Here is a 19686-nt window from a genome sequence, read left to right on the forward strand (position 1 = left end):
AATTTAAAAAGTAGACATATTAGGTATTGTTGCGTCCGTAACAACCTGCTCTATAAAAATATCACATGACCTAACCCCTCAGGTGAACACAGTAAAAAAAAAGCCAAAATAGTACCAATTAAACCATTACCTCATCTCACAAAAAAGGAGACCCTATCTAAGACAATCGGTCAAAAAATAAAAAAGCTATGGCTCTCAGACTATGGATACACTAAAACATAATTTTTTTTGTTTCAAAAATATATTTGTTTAAACTTAAATAAATAAGATAAAGTATACATATTAGGTATTGCCACATTTATAACAATATGCTTTATAAAAATATCAGATGACCTAACCCCTCAGGTGAACGCTGAAAATATAAATAAATAAATAAAAAATTGTGCCAAAATTACCAATTTTTTGGTCACCTTGCCCCATAAAGTGTAATAATGAATGATCAAAAAATCATATGTACCCAAAAATGGTACCAATAAAAACGTCAACTCTTCCTACAAAAAACAAGCCCCTGCACAAGATGATCGGCAGAAAAAAAAATATGGCTTTCAGAAAATAGAGACACAAAAACTGGCACCTTATTTCCTAGTTTCCAAAATGGGGTCACTTTTTGGGAGTTTCTACTGTAAGGGTGCATCAGGGGGGCTTAAAATGGGACATGGCATCTAAAAACCAGTTTAGCAAAAGCTGCCTTCCAAAAACCATATGGCGTTCCTTTTCTTCTGCGCCCTGCCGTGTGCCCTTACATCAGTTTACAACCACATGTGGGGTGTTTCTGTAAACCGCACAAACAGGGTAATAAATGTTGAGTTTTGTTTGGCTGTTAACCCTCAATGTGTTAAAGAAAAAAAATTGATTAAAATGGAAAATCTGCCAAAAAAGTTAAATTTTGAAATGTCATCTCTATTTACCTTTAATTCTTGTGGAACACCTAAAGGGTTAACAAAGTTTGTAAAATCAGTTTTGAGTAGCTTGAGGGGTGTAGTTTCTACAATGGGGTCATTTATGGGGAGTTTTCACTATGTAAGCCCCAGAATGTGACTTCAGACCTGAACTGGTCCTTAAAAAGTGGGTTTTGGAAATGTTCTTAATATTTTTTAGAATTGCTTCTAAAATTCTAAGCCTTTTAACGTCCTAAAAAAATAAAATGACATTTACAAAATAATGCCAACATAAAGTAGACATATTAGGAATGTTAAGTAATAAATATTTTATGAGGTATCACTTTCTGTTTTAAAAGCAGAGAAATAGAAATTTTGAAAATTGTTATTTTTTCTTAATTTTTGGTAAATTTGTCATTTTTTCATAAATAAAGGTGAAATATATTGACTCAAATTTATGACTGTCATGAAGTACAATGTGTCACGAGAAAACAATCTCAGAATGGCTTGGATAAGTAAAAGTGTTCCAAAGTTATTACCACATATAGTGATACATGTCAGATTTGCAAAAAATGGCCTGGGCAGGAAGGTGAAAACTGGCCCGGGGTAGAAAGAGTTAATTACTAATGTTTACTAACAAATCTCTGAGGCCTTCACTGAGCAGCTGTAGAGTTATACTGAGAATACTTTATACACAGGTGGACTCTATTTACTAATAAGTAGGGGCAATATTCTAATTTGCGATATTTCGCGAATATTTAGGCAAATATTCGTCCTAAATTAGCAAATTCGAAAATTCACGATTATTTTCTTGATTGCAAAAATCGGCAATGTAATATTCGCGTAATGCGCTCGCAATACAAGCGTGGGTCATTTTTGCTACATTTTTCAAGCTGCTAGAAGTTTCCTGAGACTGGAGAAAATGGTTGGCACGGCAGAACATTACAATAGCTTTATATGCAGATAGAGTGCTCCAATATATTCACGATTGCGCAAATCAGCACTAATGATGCGCATATTTTTGCGCAATACGTGCAAATTCACATTTTAGCAGGTCTGACTACATATTACTGATTGGTGCACTATGTATTGTTGTGAACTTGTGACATCCAGCACTATGTCTGTAGCTTGTATGTATGGACAGCAGAACCTATCAGCTACACTATATCACTATCTAACCTACACTGACTATCTCCCACTAGCTATCTGTATTATACATATAAGCTAACTAACTAATGTAATGACACAGAAAAGCACAGAGCACAGCAATGGCACTGCTGTCTCTCTCAGAACTGCAAAAAATGGCTGCTGGGGAGTTTTTTTTATATAGTAAAGGTGTAGGCAACTTCCTATTGGTTGCTAGGGATATTGCTAAGCTCAGAGAAAGACTTTGCAGCCTTCTCATTGGCCCACAAGCAAGAAGGGAGGTCACTGATGAAAACAAAATTTAGAATATTCGAGATTACGAATATATATCACTATATTCTACATCTTCGCAAATTCTCGAACTGCCAATATTCGCGTTTAAAATTCGCAATTCTAATATTTGCGATCAACACTACTAATTAGGTGACTTCTGAAGGCATTTGACAATTGGAATTTATTTAGAGGTCAGCACGTCACACTTTTCTGATTTTTTTTTTTTTAACTTTTTAAAAACCATGTACCATTTTCTTTTCACTTCACACATACTTGCTACTTTGTGTTGGTCTATCACATAAAATTCCAATAAAATACATTTCAGGCTACAGTATATACACCTTTGGAAGCAATTTTTTTTTATGATTGCATTTTACAAATTTTGGGCTAAAAATCATTTTTTCACTTGGTTAAAAATATTGAGTTATTTAGTCACAAAGGGGCTAACTGTTTGTCTAGTTGTGTGAATTGTACTTTTTACTTTCACATTGTGCCTGTCATCTAATAACCCTTATCGATAATTTACTAAGAGGTCATAAACGCTTATTTAAGCCACATTTATAGCCGTACTTATCATTAGAACTGAGCTATAATCTGTGTTTATAATGTCAGAGAGCAGAGATAAGGAGCCTGTCTGGTGAGATGGCTGACAGGGCAGAGAGAAAATTCAGATGCCTCTATTAGAGAATCTCAGCTCTGTGCAGAAAAAAGGGCTCCATATTTGTATTAAAGGCCAATTTAAAAAGTGATTTTTAGCTCAAAATGAGTACAATACAATCATGAAAAAATTGTCCCCAAAGGTGTACATAGCGTTTAACTTTGTGGATGAAATCTGACAAAATAAGAAAAAGTTCAAGGGGTATTTTTCAAGGCACTATATGCCTGGGAACAAATAAACTGTTGAAGCAGTGACTATTTAGGATACTGATCCAATTGCATATAGTTAATAGAATTGAGGATAAAACATAATTTAAAGAACATCTGTCAGCAGGATTGCCCCTAATAAACTAAACATACTGCCTGGTAGGGTTGATTGTGTTGATTAAAATGATACATGTCTTGTGAAAATAAGTTGTGGTGTTCCCGACTAAAAAAGACTTTAATTCTTTGTGCAAGTGAGGGCTTCAGAGCACCAAAGGGCATGGCCAGCACAGGAAAGCTGAAGAGCTGAGAAACACAGAGGGGTTGCCCCCCCCCCCCCTATTTTCACAAGATGAGTATCATTGCAATCAGTAGGATTAACTCCCAGGTCGTATGCCTTGTTTAATAGGTTTGACCTTGATAGATTCTCTTTAAGATGGCCATACACATTTTAGTACATTCAGACCTGGTAACGTGTACTTGACTCTCCCCACGATGGTTAATGTCAGGGCAGATAAGAATTGAGCAAGCTGGATTTCAATTGCCTGATCCTTAAAGGGGTTATCCCATGACTAATGTAAAAAAATTAAATTAGACATCATATCCCGTAGTACATGACAATCTCTTTCTAACAAAGCTAGAACCAGCCCTGCACCTCACATGGATCCAGAGATCTCCCCATTCATTGCTCTGCTAGATTTATATCAAGCTGGCAGCTCAAGGGGAGTGTCTTTTCCGCTGCAACTCAGGGGGCGTGTCCACGCTCTCCCTATCACAGCTTAGGAGGCGTGTCTCAGCTCTCCATATCACAGCTCAGGAGGCAGTTGAAGGATGAAACTGAGCATGTGCGGCCATCTCAGTGAAGAGGACAAAGAAATAGGAATAAAACAAACTGCAGGTGGCGCTTTACAGATACATTTTATTGAATAACTCAGTGGCTGTACAAAATGTTTAATTACATAAAATTACAAAAGTATTCAGACCCAGGTGCTGGCTTGAACACTGTAGAATATTTTTAATGGGACAACCCCTTTAAGTTCTCGGAGCGATAAGCCACCTGCAGAGGTGTCTGCCAGCATCTTCCTCCCCTCCTCATTCATTACATATGCATGAATGGTGGAGCCAAGCATGCATATGTAAGAGAGGATCGGGAGAGATCATATGTATTGCCATCTTTATACATATCTGTTAATCAACCTTTCGAGTAATGCAACAGTCAACCTGCATTAGAATGAACTGGAAATAATAGGGACTGCATTCCTGTCAGCATTAAGCACATTTCTGGAGCATGCTAGAGGTGAGTATATGTAGAAATGGGAAACCTTCTGTCAAGGCTTGTGGTTGGGGGGATTGCTGTGGCCACTGATGGAAAAAGGACTCTGTTCTGAGCACTGGAAGGAATGGTTAGGGAAAGGCACTGTTGTTAGTACTAGATTTGAAAAGATTTTTGTATTTATTGGGGAAATGATGTGAGTATTGGGGGGGATAGGGGACCAGATATGATTACTGTGTCTACTAGAGCACAGTTGTGGCTTCAGAGAGAAAGATGAAGGCACTTATTTGACCACAAAGGAAATAGGGGACAGTGCTGTGACTGTTGCATGAAGCACTGGAGGAAGGAGGACTCAGAACTGACTCCTGGAGGAAGGGTATATGCCCTGGTGTGACTACTGGCAAAGGAGGCAATGCTGTGTCCAGATATACGATGAGTTTCTAACAGGATAGTGGTTCACCTGCTTCACTGTGTGGTTCCTGGAAAAAAGGTCACTGAAAGCATTCAGCAACCTGACAATGGAAGAGAATGGCTATTGTTTTCAGTGTGTTATCAGCATTGATGGGGGTGAGTTCTAGGAGAGCCTGCTGGAGTTGTGAAGATGAATGTCAACCTGCTTAGAACCAGAGAGGGATGAGTAGTGCTGAGCTTACGCCCCATGGAGCCTGGATCAATGTTCGGTTGGGGTCCAAACTCAGCAGCCTTCAAGATTAAGAATGCAGCCCTGAATGAGAATAGAGTACATGATAATAAAATCTATAGTTTCTATATTAAACTAGCAATGTACAGTTGTTTCAGCTGAGAACAGAACAATTCCCTATTGTTTTGATTCTTTTTTATTCTCCTGATTTGCAAAATGCCCAAGAGGGTCTACATCTGAAAATGTATCAATATTTACTGTCCTCTAATTACCTCTCAAGGCATTAATTACCACATAGGAAAAGGTATATTTACCAATAGCCTCCTGTTTCGTGATCCTATGGAGAACCGGATTGCAGCCCCATGTAAGTACTGTGCTACAGTCTGCCCGTCAGCTGGTTCTTTGGGTAGAATGGAACTAATTAATTAGATCAAGCTGGATTCTGATTAGGTGAAGCGGTGGCTGCTCCACATTTGCCTTGCGCCAGTTTTTATCAATTTCCCTCAATGTATTTGGAGGTGTTTTAGCTCTTATGTTAGACATTCAGTGTTAGGAAGTAAGAATTTGAGATATTAGTGGTTTTGCAGTGCTTTCTGCCTGGATTCCCTTATGGCATTGTGATAAACAATGTAAAAACATATATGGTGCTGTCAATGTAATTTTCTATAGGAACAGTCCTGGACATATCTCGTAGAGCAGTGTCTTTGAATGTGTGTATGAGTTTAGTATCTCTGGTGGTTTTAGGCAGTGAAGGGCATTATATTTGTATGTCTGGTGGTTTATGGCAGTCAGAAAATTAATTACAGTATCCCGTGTGCCCTAGGGCAATGAATGGACTAATGCAAGAATCTCTGGGGTTTAGGCTGTAAAGAGGGTAATACTGTATATGAATTCCTGTTCTAGGGCAGTGGACAGGCTAGTGTCAGTATAGGCATAGGGGACGTGAGTTGGTTAATCACAGTGTCCCTGGTGGTCGAGACGAGAGCTACTACTTAGTGTTCTAGGGCAGTGAGGTGGGGTCAATATAAGCATCCCTGGATTTCTGGGGCAGTCACATTGTTAAATTTTAGATTACCGGGGAAGGAAAGTTAAAGAGTTAATGCTGCATACCTGAGGTCCCATGGTTGCTCTCTAGGATCTAGGATGGTCCTGGCTGTAGCTGGAGACTAAGCACAGATCATTTTCTTCCTGTTCCACCCTGCACTGATCATGGAGATGATCCCAGGAACAGCGCTGACCATCAATTTCAAGAATCTGCAGTGTAGGAGGTCCTAGCAGTGGGACTCCTGTCATCTACTAGTCATCAAGAAGCTTATGAAAAGAGAAGAGGCAGTTGCACACCTCTTTAAACCAAAGAGACTATTTTCATACAGACACGGGACTCAGTGGTTACCATTGTCATAGTCAGCACAGTGACTCAGTGGCACTGAGTTTCTTGCATTGGTGTAGTTTTAGGGGTCACACCCTTCACAGTAGATCCTGGACCACGGTCAGTGGAGTAGTTGGGCTCTGTGTAGCATGTTTTAGGCCTCATTCACACAACCGTATTTTTGGTCTTCTCTACAAGAATAGGCATTGTTACAATGGATCCGCAAAAAAAACAGATGCAACACGGGCGTCACGCGGACATAATCTGTTCTTTTTGCGTATCGGATCGGAGCGGATTATTTGGCAGTCTGGTCTGAGTGCTAAATTATTCTCAGAGTTTGGAGTAGGGAGTGATACTATTTTGGGATCTGGAATTCTGTGATAATCACAGTGAAAAAAAGGGCACATTAAAATGGTAAAACAGCCACTAACACCTGGTATGTATGGCTTTGCATTTTCCGCTAGGATACCTCCTCAGAAACAGAGGTCCCCATAGAATAGTATGCAGATCTATCTACCAGATCCCCTAGAAACATTTACAAATGGATGCCAGAAGAAGGGCATTGGTTTGCTTCCACTTTACATAGACTTCAATGTTAAGAGAAAAAAAACCACAAAAAACATAGCAATCTCTGTCCGTTTTTGGCACAGATAAAAGAGGAGCCTGCCACACCAGGAAAAAAAAAAGATAGTGACAGATATTTTCATTGTAACATCGAAGTTAACTGAAAGCAGCTGCAAACTAGTGCTGTTCCGTTGCCATCTTTTTGTATACATTTTTGGGGATCTGATAAATGGATCCTCCAAGTACATGATAGAAGAATGATGTAAACCCAGTCAATGACTGTGTGCATGAGAACTCAATCATGTAATACATATACAAATGCAAAAAGAGTGAGATTCTGGTTTTGTATTAAATGGTAGGGTGCAGGCTCAAAGCTATAAATGGTGGGGGCAGCTCATGGCTATAAATGGTGGGGGCAGCTCATGGCTATAAATGGTGGGGGCAGGCTCATGGCTATAAATGGTGGGGGCAGGCTCATGGCTATAAATGGTAGGGGCAGGCTCATGGCTATAAATGGTAGGGGCAGGCTCATGGCTATAAATGGTAGGGGCAGGCTCATGGCTATAAATGGTAGGGGCAGGCTCATGGCTATAAATGGTAGGGGCAGGCTCATGGCTATAAATGGTAGGGGCAGGCTCATGGCTATAAATGGTAGGGGCAGGCTCATGGCTATAAATGGTGGGGGCAGCTCATGGCTATAAATGGTAGGGGCAGCTCATGGCTATAAATGGTAGGGGCAGGCTCATGGCTATAAATGGTAGGGGCAGGCTCATGGCTATAAATGGTAGGGGCAGGCTCATGGCTATAAATGGTAGGGGCAGGCTCATGGCTATAAATGGTAGGGGCAGGCTCATGGCTATAAATGGTAGGGGCAGGCTCATGGCTATAAATGGTAGGGGCAGGCTCATGGCTATAAATGGTGGGGGCAGCTCATGGCTATAAATGGTAGGGGCAGCTCATGGCTATAAATGGTAGGGGCAGGCTCATGGCTATAAATGGTGGGGGCAGCTCATGGCTATAAATGGTGGGGGCAGCTCATGGCTATAAATGGTGGGGGCAGGCTCATGGGTCCTGGTGCTGAACTTTTGCATCATGGCCCATGAGCTTTTATCTATGCCAAGGTCTGCATGAAGTTTGTATGTTCTCCCCATGTTCTTGAATGTGTTCTTTGGGTTCTAAGATTTCTTTGAGCACTTCAAAAACACCCTGGTAAGGGCCAACATGCTCACACTATTTTTCTCCAGCATATCGCTGGTCATCTGTTTATTTAAAGGGGTTATCCGACTTAAATAAATCTATTCTAATTGCATTTATTGTAGACCAGTGAAAGATTCTTAAAATCACTTTCATCACCTATCTATCACTGTTTGGCCAGTTCAGTTCAGGGTCATGTTACACCTGACGTCAGTAAGGCTACTTTCACACTAGCGTTCGGAGCGGATCCGTCTGATGTTTCATCAGACGGATCCGCTCCGATAATGCAGGCATTCGCATCCGTTCAGAACGGATCCGTCTGCATTATTACTTAGAAAATTTTCTAAGTGTGAAAGTTGTCTGAGCGGATCCGTCCAGACTTTACATTGAAAGTCAATGGGGAACGGATCCGCTTGAAGCTTGAGCCATATAGTGTCATCTTCAAGCGGATCCGTCCCCATTGACTTACATTGTAAGTGTGGACGGATCCGCTCGCCTCCGCACGGCCAGGCGGACACCCGAACGCTGCAAGCAGCGTTCAGGTGTCCGCTCACTGAGCGGAGCGGAGGCTGAGCGCTGGCAGGCGGATGCATTCTCAGTGGATCCGCCTCCACTGAGAATGCATTGGGGCCAGACGGATGCGTTCGGGGCCGCTCGTGAGCCCCTTCAAACGGTGCGCACGAGCGGACACCCGAACGCTAGTGTGAAAGTAGCCTAACCCTGCTCTGCTGGTGACGTCTCGTTTACAAGCTTCTCTCTGCTTGAGGGAGTGTCCAGGCTCTGTAAACGAGACATTAGAGCCTCTGGTGCCCTCCCCCCTCCAGCTCTTGTCACTGCCTCGGCTCTGCTATGCGATCACTTATGCTGAGGTGATCTCCGGCAGCACAGGGTATGTTTGTCCCTCCTGCATTCACTGGGGCGAGAGGTGGCAGTTTGTAAACGTTCCCCTCTGCATCTGGGGATCGTTATTACAGCCCTGGTCCCCCCTTCCACACTAGTACACATTGAACACCCCCTGGGAAATATAAATAAATTCTTGGCCATCATTATCATCATCATCATTATTCAGCTATATAAAATCCTTATCTGCCACCAATATATGGATTTATCTAAGCAATATCCATATTGAATATATATTTGAATAATATAGATATTGCTTAGATACAGATAATGCTAATGATATTTTCACACTAGCGGCAGGACGTATCCGACAGGCTGTTCACCCTGTCGGATCCGCCCTGCCGCTATTTGCCCGTGCCGCTGGACGGATCCGTTATTGCAATGCATTTCTAGACGGATCCGCACCTGGATCCGTCTACAAATGCTGTCACTTGTCACACTGATCAGCGGATCCAGCAGGCACGCAGCTCTGACGACGGAGCTGCCTTGCGGATCCGGCGTTGCAAAACAACTGAAGGACGGATCCGCCCTTCCGGTCTGCGCATGCGCAGAACATGCAAACTGTGAAAAAGACTGCAAGAGGGATCCGTCCATCCACATGACAAGCGGATAGACGGATCCGTTATTGCAATACATTTCTAGACGGATCCGCACCTGGATCCGTCTACAAATGCTGTCAGTTGTCACACTGATCGGCGGATCCGGCGGGCAGCTCCGACGATGGAACTGCCTGCCGGATCACACTAACGCTAGTGTGAAAATACCATAAAAAGTCGAAATTCCAGGACTTTTAGTCAAGTGGCCGCTCGCTGTGCACTGCCGTGCTGCGCCATAGCTCCACCACCGTCCTCTTTATAGTCAATGGGGACAGAGCGGCACGGCAAAATAGCGGCTGGCCGGATCCGACAGGGTGAACAGCCTGTTGGATCGATCCTGACTCTAGTGTGAAAGTAGCCTTAGGCTCCATTCACACATCCGCAAATGGGTCCACATTTGTTCTGCAATTTTGCGGAACGGGTGCGGACCCATTCATTTTCTATGGTGACGGAATTTGGAATTAGTGCAAATACGTCCTCCTTGATATACTGTAATAACAGAAAGAACATTTTTAGACTAGAAACAAAACCAAACATGAAAGAAATGTATGTAAAATAACATAACTTACACTGTGCAGCTGCAATGTGACAGGGAGGTCTTCTGCCCTGTGTGTGCATTTATTTATTTTTATGCAAAGTGCAGAGCAGGGGGAGGGGAAGGTCAGGTTGTTCACGCCCAGAAATATTCATGAGGCAGAGCTCAGGCTTTGTTGGTACACGCCCCCTCACCTTGTACTTGAGCATGTAAACAAAGCAATGACAGAACCATGAAAAGGTGCAAATATGGGTTTTAACTTGATGAAATCAAGCTTAACCAAATTATATGTATATCCTGATGGATTTTAAGTGTTTTTTTTATTTTTTATTAACTCGGATAACCCCTTTAAGGCATCTTCCCTTGTGCTTGCTTGCTTGAGCAATAGATGTTGCTACCTTGCTAGTCCCTGCAAAGGTGTTTTATTAGTGTTCTATAAGTGTTCTGTTCTGCTTTTCTGCCCATGTACCGACCTCTGTCTGATTCCTGACTCTGATTCTCCCTTTGCTATTGGCCCTTTGCTGTCTGCCCTGACCTCAGACCTGTTTCATGGATTTGCACAAATTATTCCAGCCCTGATCCCAGCGTGTTCCTGACTAGTGGTTTACCTGATCCCTCAGTGCTGGTGTCTCTGACCACCATGGGTCAGCAGCAAACTGCACAGGGAGTATACCAAAAGGTAGTGGCCTGGTGGCTATCCTGGATTGACGTCCAGTGCAGTGAATACAATGCTTTGGAACATGTTGGCAAAATATAAATATAATATATTTTTAATTATATAATTAATTATTTGATTTGTTTATTTATTATATTAAATTATCCCATATAGTATCATTCTTTTTCCTTTCTTCTTTCACAACAGAGATGCTGGAAGATTCTGTCCTGTACAGGCACATAATGATCTATTTGAATTACATAATTGGCCACAATGCAAGTAAACCAGACACAAGTCACATATTTCATCATTAAGGGGATATCAGACGACCCCCAACTTCAAATTCTGATCTTCCTTCTTGTTCTCCTGATGTATCTCTTCATCTTATGTGGTAACCTGACCATTCTCTTTGCTTGTCAGGACTCTCATCTCCACATTCCCATGTACTTCTTTCTGGGCAACTTGTCTTTATTGGACATCAGCTGTTCCACCATTTCGTTACATAAGATCCTTATACACTTCATTACTGGTGACAGAACTGTTTCCTACACTGGGTGCATGGTGCAGATGCATATGTTTGGCTCCACAGCTAGTGTTAATCTGTTGATATTGACGGCCATGGGCTTTGATCGCTATGTGGCCATCTGTAAGCCCTTACAGTATCACATGGTTATGAAGACTGGAATATGTGCTATATTGGCCTCTGCCTGTTGGGTTTTGGGGTCTGTACAAGTCATTCCTTTCACTTTCATTGTTTGCCGCTTTTCTTGCTATTCTTCCATTGAAATCAACCACTTCTTCTGCGACATTGTCCCTGTCATGAAAATTTCCTGTGATGATACTTCTGTTCTGGAGATGCTCTTTTTCATTGAGGGACTTCTTACCATGATACTGATACCATTCGTTCTAACATTTGTGTCCTATATATTTATAATATACGCCATACTAAGGATACGTTCCAACTCTGGAAGACTAAAGGCCTTCTATACGTGTTCCTCACACCTCACTGTGGTCATATTACTATATTCGACACTGTTCAGCCAATATCTGACCCTAAACCACAGTAGCACCTTGAAGTCCATTAAACTTTTTGCACTATTTAACACAGCCGCTGTCCCTCTGCTCAATCCAATCATCTACAGCCTTAAGAATAAAGATGTGAAAATGGCTCTAAAAAGATCCTGTGTCAGACTAGATCCTGGTAAATGGAATGCTTTCCAACCATCTTGGGTCTAGCAGGACAGTCCTGGATATCCATCAAGTTCAACTTTTCTTAGAACTAGATGTTTGACCCCACAAATTCAGTAGAATAACCTCCTCTGGTTAATGTTGCATCACCCGCCTTCCTTTTCTTCTTCTTCTGACTTACTTTGGAGGACTACTTTTATAATTACATATCTCAGCCACCTTGCCAGTTGCCCGTGTTGTGTCTGGAATTGCAGCTTATCCTTATTCTAATGAATGGGGATAAGCTGCAATACCAGGCATAACTTATGGCTGTGGCACTGTTCCAAGAAAAAAAAGTAGGCCTTTTCCAACCCTAGACAACCCCTTAAGCTTACTATCTCACTTAAAAGGGTTGTCTTCTTTAGACCTTTAGATATCTCCTTTCCATAAACCTTGAAAGGATATGTGATATGATAGAGGGACTCCATGTATTAAACAGACTTGAGATCATCTGCGAAGGGCACCACTGAGGAGCTCACCTTGTTTCTGCTTTGTACATATGACCTATTAATTTAGCTAAAACATTTAAAAAATTGTAATCCAAACAAAATGTATCTGCATCTCTCTTTATGGCTACACTGAGCTGAAACTCAATAATAAAAAGAAGAAATGATAAGTATATTTTATAGAATGCACTTGTTATGATTGGGTTTTGTTACGGACACCGTGCCAACTAATGGATTTGGCTTTGGGTTACGCTTAAAGGGAATTATTCTGGCGGCTTCCTGGTTTTCACCCTTTAACTGATTATAGGGATCTGCTCTTCACTGCAAAGAACACACCACATCTCCATGTGATTGACTGCTGACCCATGAAGCGCCAACAGATCAGGGAAAACTCTTAGTCAATAACAGGCCAAGGTCAGGGAAGGAAGAGTTCATGCAAATCTGTGAAAGTACAGGGGCAGTACTGTGAACAGGCACGGTTTAGGTCAGATGGCATAAGGTCAAAATCTGGGAGTCAGGCAGAATTCACTTCATGGCAGGATCTAGAAAGTTAGTAAACCTTTTGCCTAGGCAAAAAATGAGACAACCTGGCTCAAGGGTGCTGGGAAGACACATGGTGGGTAAAGTGGCACCCATGCCTGCCCAGGAAAATGGGACTGGGGTGGGCATGAGCCACTGATATAACAGGATTTATGGGTATACTTCATTAGGGAGGTGGCAGGTATTTTATTCTAAGGTGGGGTACAATTTAAAACAATAGATTTACTGTAGAGGTGGAACGAGGAGGGGTATTGTATTTTTATATGAGGTTTGTTTTCACAAATATCTCAAAGAATGAGATACAGTAGCTGGATATATAGTCCTGTATTAAGTATATAGATCTGATGAGAACCAGCTTAAGAACAGCCAGTATTATGAATCTGAAGATATTTGTGAACTACCGTATTTTTCTGCCTTTAAGTCGCACCTCTGTTTACTAAAAAAAATAAAAAACAGGAAAGCGTTACTTTGTAACAATTTCAGCAATTAACCAATCAATGACTGCTTAAACATTAGTTAGGCTACATTAAGCTAATTATCTATCCTTATCTGCTTAAACACACCCTTTTTTTTCTTATTAACCCTTTCAACATTATCTATAAATTAACATCGGGTAACCTTACCAACCCTTTTTATACAAAACCTACTCATTTTCACCTGTATACACCGTTCTCATATTCCTCACCTACCCATCACCAATAGCTCATTCTCCCTATATTCCTTCCCATAACATAATACGGACAGCCGCGACACAAGCTTCAAGCGAACAACAACCTATCCATACAACAGGTTTCGTCAGCATGCCTTGCAATGGCAGCATTGTGTACAATAAGATGTGCAAGACCAGCTCTCTATCCAGAAGGACCTCTGTGACACGACCACAGTGACCACACGACCATATCTGACTGTGACATAACTAGATGTTGGGTTTTGCAGCAATCAAAATTCTGTACTTTATGCAATGTCTGCTCCAAAAGGGTTGTATGTAGGAGGAAATAGTTAAATGATACCTCTTGGTTATGCTTGCTGGTTGGTGAGCTGGACCTACCTCCCCTCTAGCGTGTGTCTGGTGTACAGATACAGACCTGATGGCGCAAATGCCCTACTTGTGCCGCAAAAGCCCCTATACATGACTAGAAAAGCACCAGCTGCCAGAGTTATCGTTCCCTGACTCCATGCCGGTAGTCCAGACCTGCACCTGCTCCTGATTTGTTACAGTAGTTCCTAGGACCCCTAATTCGCTTTATTACTCCAGGGTAAGACCTGTTGATTTCACCAGAGTCTACAAGAATGCCTCCAGCGAGATCCTCTACAAGTCCCGAGGACCAGGGAGATCAAGCACCAACTTCTTCTGGTGATGAACCATTGCTGAGGAGATCTGACAGGTCTACTAAGGGTAAAATAACAGCCAGGTACCTGGATTAAGCAGAGGAACCCACCCCACCTTAGAACCCTATTTACATTCCATGGAGCTACTGAGCCAAGGGAAAGAGACTGGCCCTGTTTCCAGTTGTTTGTCTTTGGCCCATTAAAGCCTGCCCTATGTATTCTGTCCTGAGAGACTCCATTTTCAGTTTGCCCCCACTTTATCCGAGTTGTACACATTGCTTTTCCACTCCTTCTCAGGTTAAAACTGCCACCTGAGATACGCAACATTTCAGAACTCTGTGCCCATAAAGAGAGACTTTAACCTACTAAAGCCGCCTGTGATCCCATATTTTTGCAATATTTAATTCAATTTATGCGCAGAGAGAATTTCACGTACTAAAGCACTCTATGATCTCGTAGTTTTGCGATGTTTAATTCCCTTTGTGCACAGAGAGAGACTTTTTAATGTACTAAAGCCGTCTGTGATATGTTTGTTACATTCAAGCCTCTTACCCATGGACATGGACTTGTACCCTTATATCCTTAAAGGGGTATTCCCATCACATGCAATGGGGGCATATCACTAGGATATGCCACCATTGTCTGATAGATGCGGGTCCCACCTCTGTGATCCACATCTACAATGAGAACGGAGCAGGGAGAGCTGTGGCTGGAGGACCCGGGATTTCCCGGGGTCCGTCCACCACCAAGCGCTGCTCCCGTCTGCTCCCATAGAAGTGAATGGGAGCTCACCGCACACGCGTGGCCACTGGTCCCATTCATTTCTATGGGCCAGACGGAAATAGCCAAGCCAGCGCTCAACTATTTTCGGCGGCCCCATAGAAATTAATTGGAGGGCAGCTGCGTATGCGCAATGCGCCCTCCATTCATTTCCCCTCTCTGTTCTCATTGTAGGTGCAGGTCCAAGAGGTGGACCCGCACCTATCAGACAATGGGGGCATTGTCTGAGATGGCAAAACACCTTTAAGAGCACGTCTTATGGACTATGCCCATTAGTTCCTGTTTGCACTTGCCATGGACTATTTTACACTAGTCATGGACTGTATCCCTATTGTGAGATCACTGCTCCCAAGTCTTCATGCTGAAGATACTGTTGGCTCTAGTCACCCCTGCTATGTTGGTTTGCACTGTGAATATGCATATGCCTTCCTGTTGTGCTTTGCAGGTAGAAGAAAAGAAGCAAAGACAAATATGTAGAAACTGTATTGTATCTTGAAGGAGATCAAGGAGACACCGGGAATGACTTCTGTTAAAATGTGTGTGTGTGTGTGTGTGTGTGTGCGGGGGGTGGAGGGGTGCAGTGACCCAGTGGTACATTGCTAAAAGGTTAATGCTATAGTTCACTACTAAAGGGTTAATGCTATGGTTCACTGTTAAAGTTGTTATTGCATTATGTACTTCATGCACTGTGTACTCCAAATGGCTGATTATAGGAGGAAATAGTTACTTGGCACCTGTTGGTTATGGTTGCTGGGTGGCGGGCTGGACCCAATTTCCCTCTATTGTGTGTGTCTGGTGTACAGAGGAGTCTGGCTAAGCCTTTGGGTCTGGGCTGAAGCATGTGAGTTGCAGAAAAAGCAACTATACTAAGAACCAACTTCTAAGAGAAAACAGAAGGTTGAGAAGGTTGATAAGCATTAAGAGGACATTAAAGGTAATGCATGCTTAAGGCTTTGGACTTTACTGCCCATGGTTAGGGTTATTTTGCTTCAGGGACCTCTGTTCAAGGTAACCGGTTTGACATTGGGTCAAACCCTAAGGGCTTTATTCTGGCTTCTCCCCTTTAACCTCTGTATATGAATGTGGACTTTGCTGAGGTTGAGTGACCAGAACACTACCTCCTGGGATGGTCCAGGTGTACTTAGCAGCTGACACTCTGACATAGGAAAGATCAGGAAACGCACAGAACCACAGGCACAGTCTGAACAGGAAACAAGACTAGAACACAGAACACCACAACAAGCAGACTGGAACATGAGCAGGGTAACAGACCACAGCAGGAACAGGTCAGAGATGAAAACGGACACAGGTCAGACATACAACAGACAAGGACTTGACAGAGAACAGAGCTACAGAGCAGATACAGGAACTACTGATGGGAACTGTTGATTTGCTCAGCCAAAGGGCAGGATACACAGACAAACATATAGCTAAGCTAGCCCACAGCACCCACAGGTGCACGCAAACAGAAAGAGTGATTAACCCCTGCCTTGCTGAACAGAACAGAGAGGAGAGGCATGTTCACACCACAAAGTATCTGCAGCCAGTTCACACAACAAAGAGGTGACCATGCACTGCCACACCGACACATGGCCCTAGATACATACCACGCGGACAAACTTGAGAGCGACATTCCATGAGCTTTAGGAAAGGTATTTCACCTTCAGTTGGTGAGTTGATGGTGTCTGCCACTGTGGCAGTGTCTCAGCGACCTGCCGTTATGCTGTAGTATTAGCTGGAACCCATGCTTAACTACAGTTGATTACCCCACTAGCTCATTTACACCATAACCCCCTGCTGTAATATGTGCTCCTCTAATGAGTCTTCTAGGTGAAACATGGCATGTCGGGACAAACAGTAAAGGTAAGGGTGTAACAGGGTGTATAGGTATGGGGGTATGGGGCAGGTTCTGGACAGGGTTGCTCTTATGAGAGCGGGCACTGGTAGCTATCAGGGACACCTTGTAGAGCAATACAGGAATATATTAGGACATGCCTACTGAATACCCACCTCTGTCCTTTGTTAGGGGTTACATTTAGATAGCAGCACGGAACATCCTACAGCAGCTAAAGAGGTGGTAAGAACAACAAAGGTTTTTTTCTACCACTTGGATGCCGCTATTCTTAAAATTGCAATTCTATTTTAACTGGATATTGTGCAATGTTTGATATTTAGTTTAGTATCATCTCTGACTGTATCTCAGGAGGTGACACTTTCAGAGGCTTCCACTTTTTTCGAGATTTATTGTTCTCTATGGTTTATCATTTTATGTACTAAAAGTTATGTTTTATCGCCAGTTCCTTCACCATTGATGATTTATACACCTCAAGTATCCACAACCAGAACACACAAGACAGGGGCAGGTTTGCACTTCCACACCGATATATGGTTATGGTTATAGTTACACACCACCAGTGTCCGGCAACCAGCCCACACGGCATACAATGCAACACATGATGAACAGATGTCATAATAGCACTCCAGCTACCACCAGGAAGGATCCCTCAAGACCAGGATGTGCCCTGAAAGGAGCAAAGAGTATACATCTTCATCCACTGCAGCTGCAGAGTCGGAGTAGGGTTTGCCCCCTGAGGACTACTACGACCACCCTGATTGCCACCACAGCCTCTCTCATCCTCTGCAGGCTGCAAGTGAATTTACCCTGTGTTGGCCCCACACACTGCATATGCTCATAGGCTATAGCTGGTAAAGGCGACAATGCTGTGTCAAAATAAATCACTACTGTACATAGTTAATACAGTTGAACTTGATGGTGGGTATGTGAATTTTAAAAAAGAGCGAGACACAGATTTCTACACATTTTCATAAGCATTAACCACTTCCCATCTGGGCCCTTTGCCCCCTTCCTGACCAGGCCTAATTTTGCAAAACTGACATATCTCACTTTATGTGGTAATAACTTTGGAACGCCTTTATTTATCCAAGTCATTCAGAGAGTGTTTTCTCGTGACACATTGTACTTCATGATAGTCATAAATTTGAGTCAAAATATTTCACCTTTATTTATGAAAAAATCCCAAATTTACCCAAAAATTTGAAAAATTCGCAATTTTCTAAATTTCAATTTCTCTGCTTTTAAAACAGAAAGTGATACCTCATAAAATATTTATTATTTAACATTCCCCATATGTCTACTTTATGTTGGCATCATTTTGGAAATGTCATTTTATTTTTTTAGGACGTTAGAAGGCTTAGAAGTTTAGAAGGAATTCTTCAAATTTTTAAGAAAATTGCCAAAATCCACTTTATAAGGACCAGTTCAGGTCTGAAGTCACTTTGTGGGGCCTACATAGTGGATACCCCCATAAATGACCCCATTGTAGAAACTACACCCCTCAAGGTATTCAAAACCGATTTTACAAACTTTGTTAACTCTTTAAGCGTTCCACAAGAATTAAAGGAAAATGGAGATCAAATTTTTAAATTTCACTTTTTTGGCAGATTTTCCATTTGAATCAATTTTTTTCTTTAACACATCGATGGTTAACAGCCAAACAAAACTCAATATTTATTACCCAGATTCTGCGGTTTACAGAAACACCCCACATGTGGTCATAAACTGCTGTATGGGCACACGGCAGGGCGCAGAAGAAAAGGAACTCCACATGGTTTTTAGATGCCATGTCCCATTTGAAGCCCCCTGATGCACCCTTACAGTAGAAACTCCCAAGAAGTGACCCCATTTTGGAAACTAGGGGATAAGGTGCCAGTTTTATTAGTACTATTTTTGGGTACATATGATTTTTTGATCATTCATTATAACACTTTATGGGGCAAGGTGACCAAAAAATTGGTTGTTTTAGCACAGTTTCTATTTATTTATTTTTACAGCGTTCACCTGAGGGGTTCAGTCAAGTGACATTTTTATAGAGCAGATTGTTACGGACGTGGCGATACCTAATATGTATACTTTTTCTCATTTATTAAAGTTTTACACAATAATAGCATTTTTGAAACAAAAAAATTATGTTTTAATGTGTCCATGTTCTGAGAGCTATAGTTTTTTTATTTTTTGAGAGATTTTCTTATGTAGGGGCAAATTTTTTGCGGGATGAGGTGACGGTTTTATTGGTACTATTTTGTGGGACATACGCATTTTTGATCACTTGGTGTTGCACCTTTTGTGATGCAAGGTGACAAAAATTGCTTGTTTTGACACAGTTTTTTTTTTTTTTTTTTTACGGTGTTCACCCGAGGGGTTAGGTCATGTGATATTTTTATAGAGCTGGTTTTTACGGACGCGGCAATACCTAATATGTATACTTTTTTTTATTTGTTTCACTTTAACACAATAATAGCATTTTTGTAACCAAAAAAATGATGTTTTAGTGTCTCCATGTTCTAAGAGCTATAGTTTTTTTATTTTTTGAGAGATTTTCTTATGTAGGGGCTCATTTTTTGCAGGATGAGGTGACGGTTTTATTGGTACTATTTTGTGGGACATACGCGTTTTTGATCA

General features: G+C 41.9%; 1 protein-coding gene across 1 annotated transcript; it reads left to right on the forward strand.

Moving 5' to 3' along the window:
- Positions 1–11157: 11157 nt before the first annotated feature.
- Positions 11158–12120, forward strand: LOC120978190 (olfactory receptor 1N1-like). The gene has a single exon (XM_040406412.1). The coding sequence runs from the start codon at positions 11158–11160 to the stop codon at positions 12118–12120; it is 963 nt and encodes a 320-aa protein (XP_040262346.1).
- Positions 12121–19686: the final 7566 nt, after the last annotated feature.

The sequence above is a fragment of the Bufo bufo genome, chromosome 8 (assembly GCF_905171765.1).
Source record: "Bufo bufo chromosome 8, aBufBuf1.1, whole genome shotgun sequence".
NCBI classification, from domain to species: Eukaryota; Metazoa; Chordata; class Amphibia; order Anura; family Bufonidae; genus Bufo; species Bufo bufo.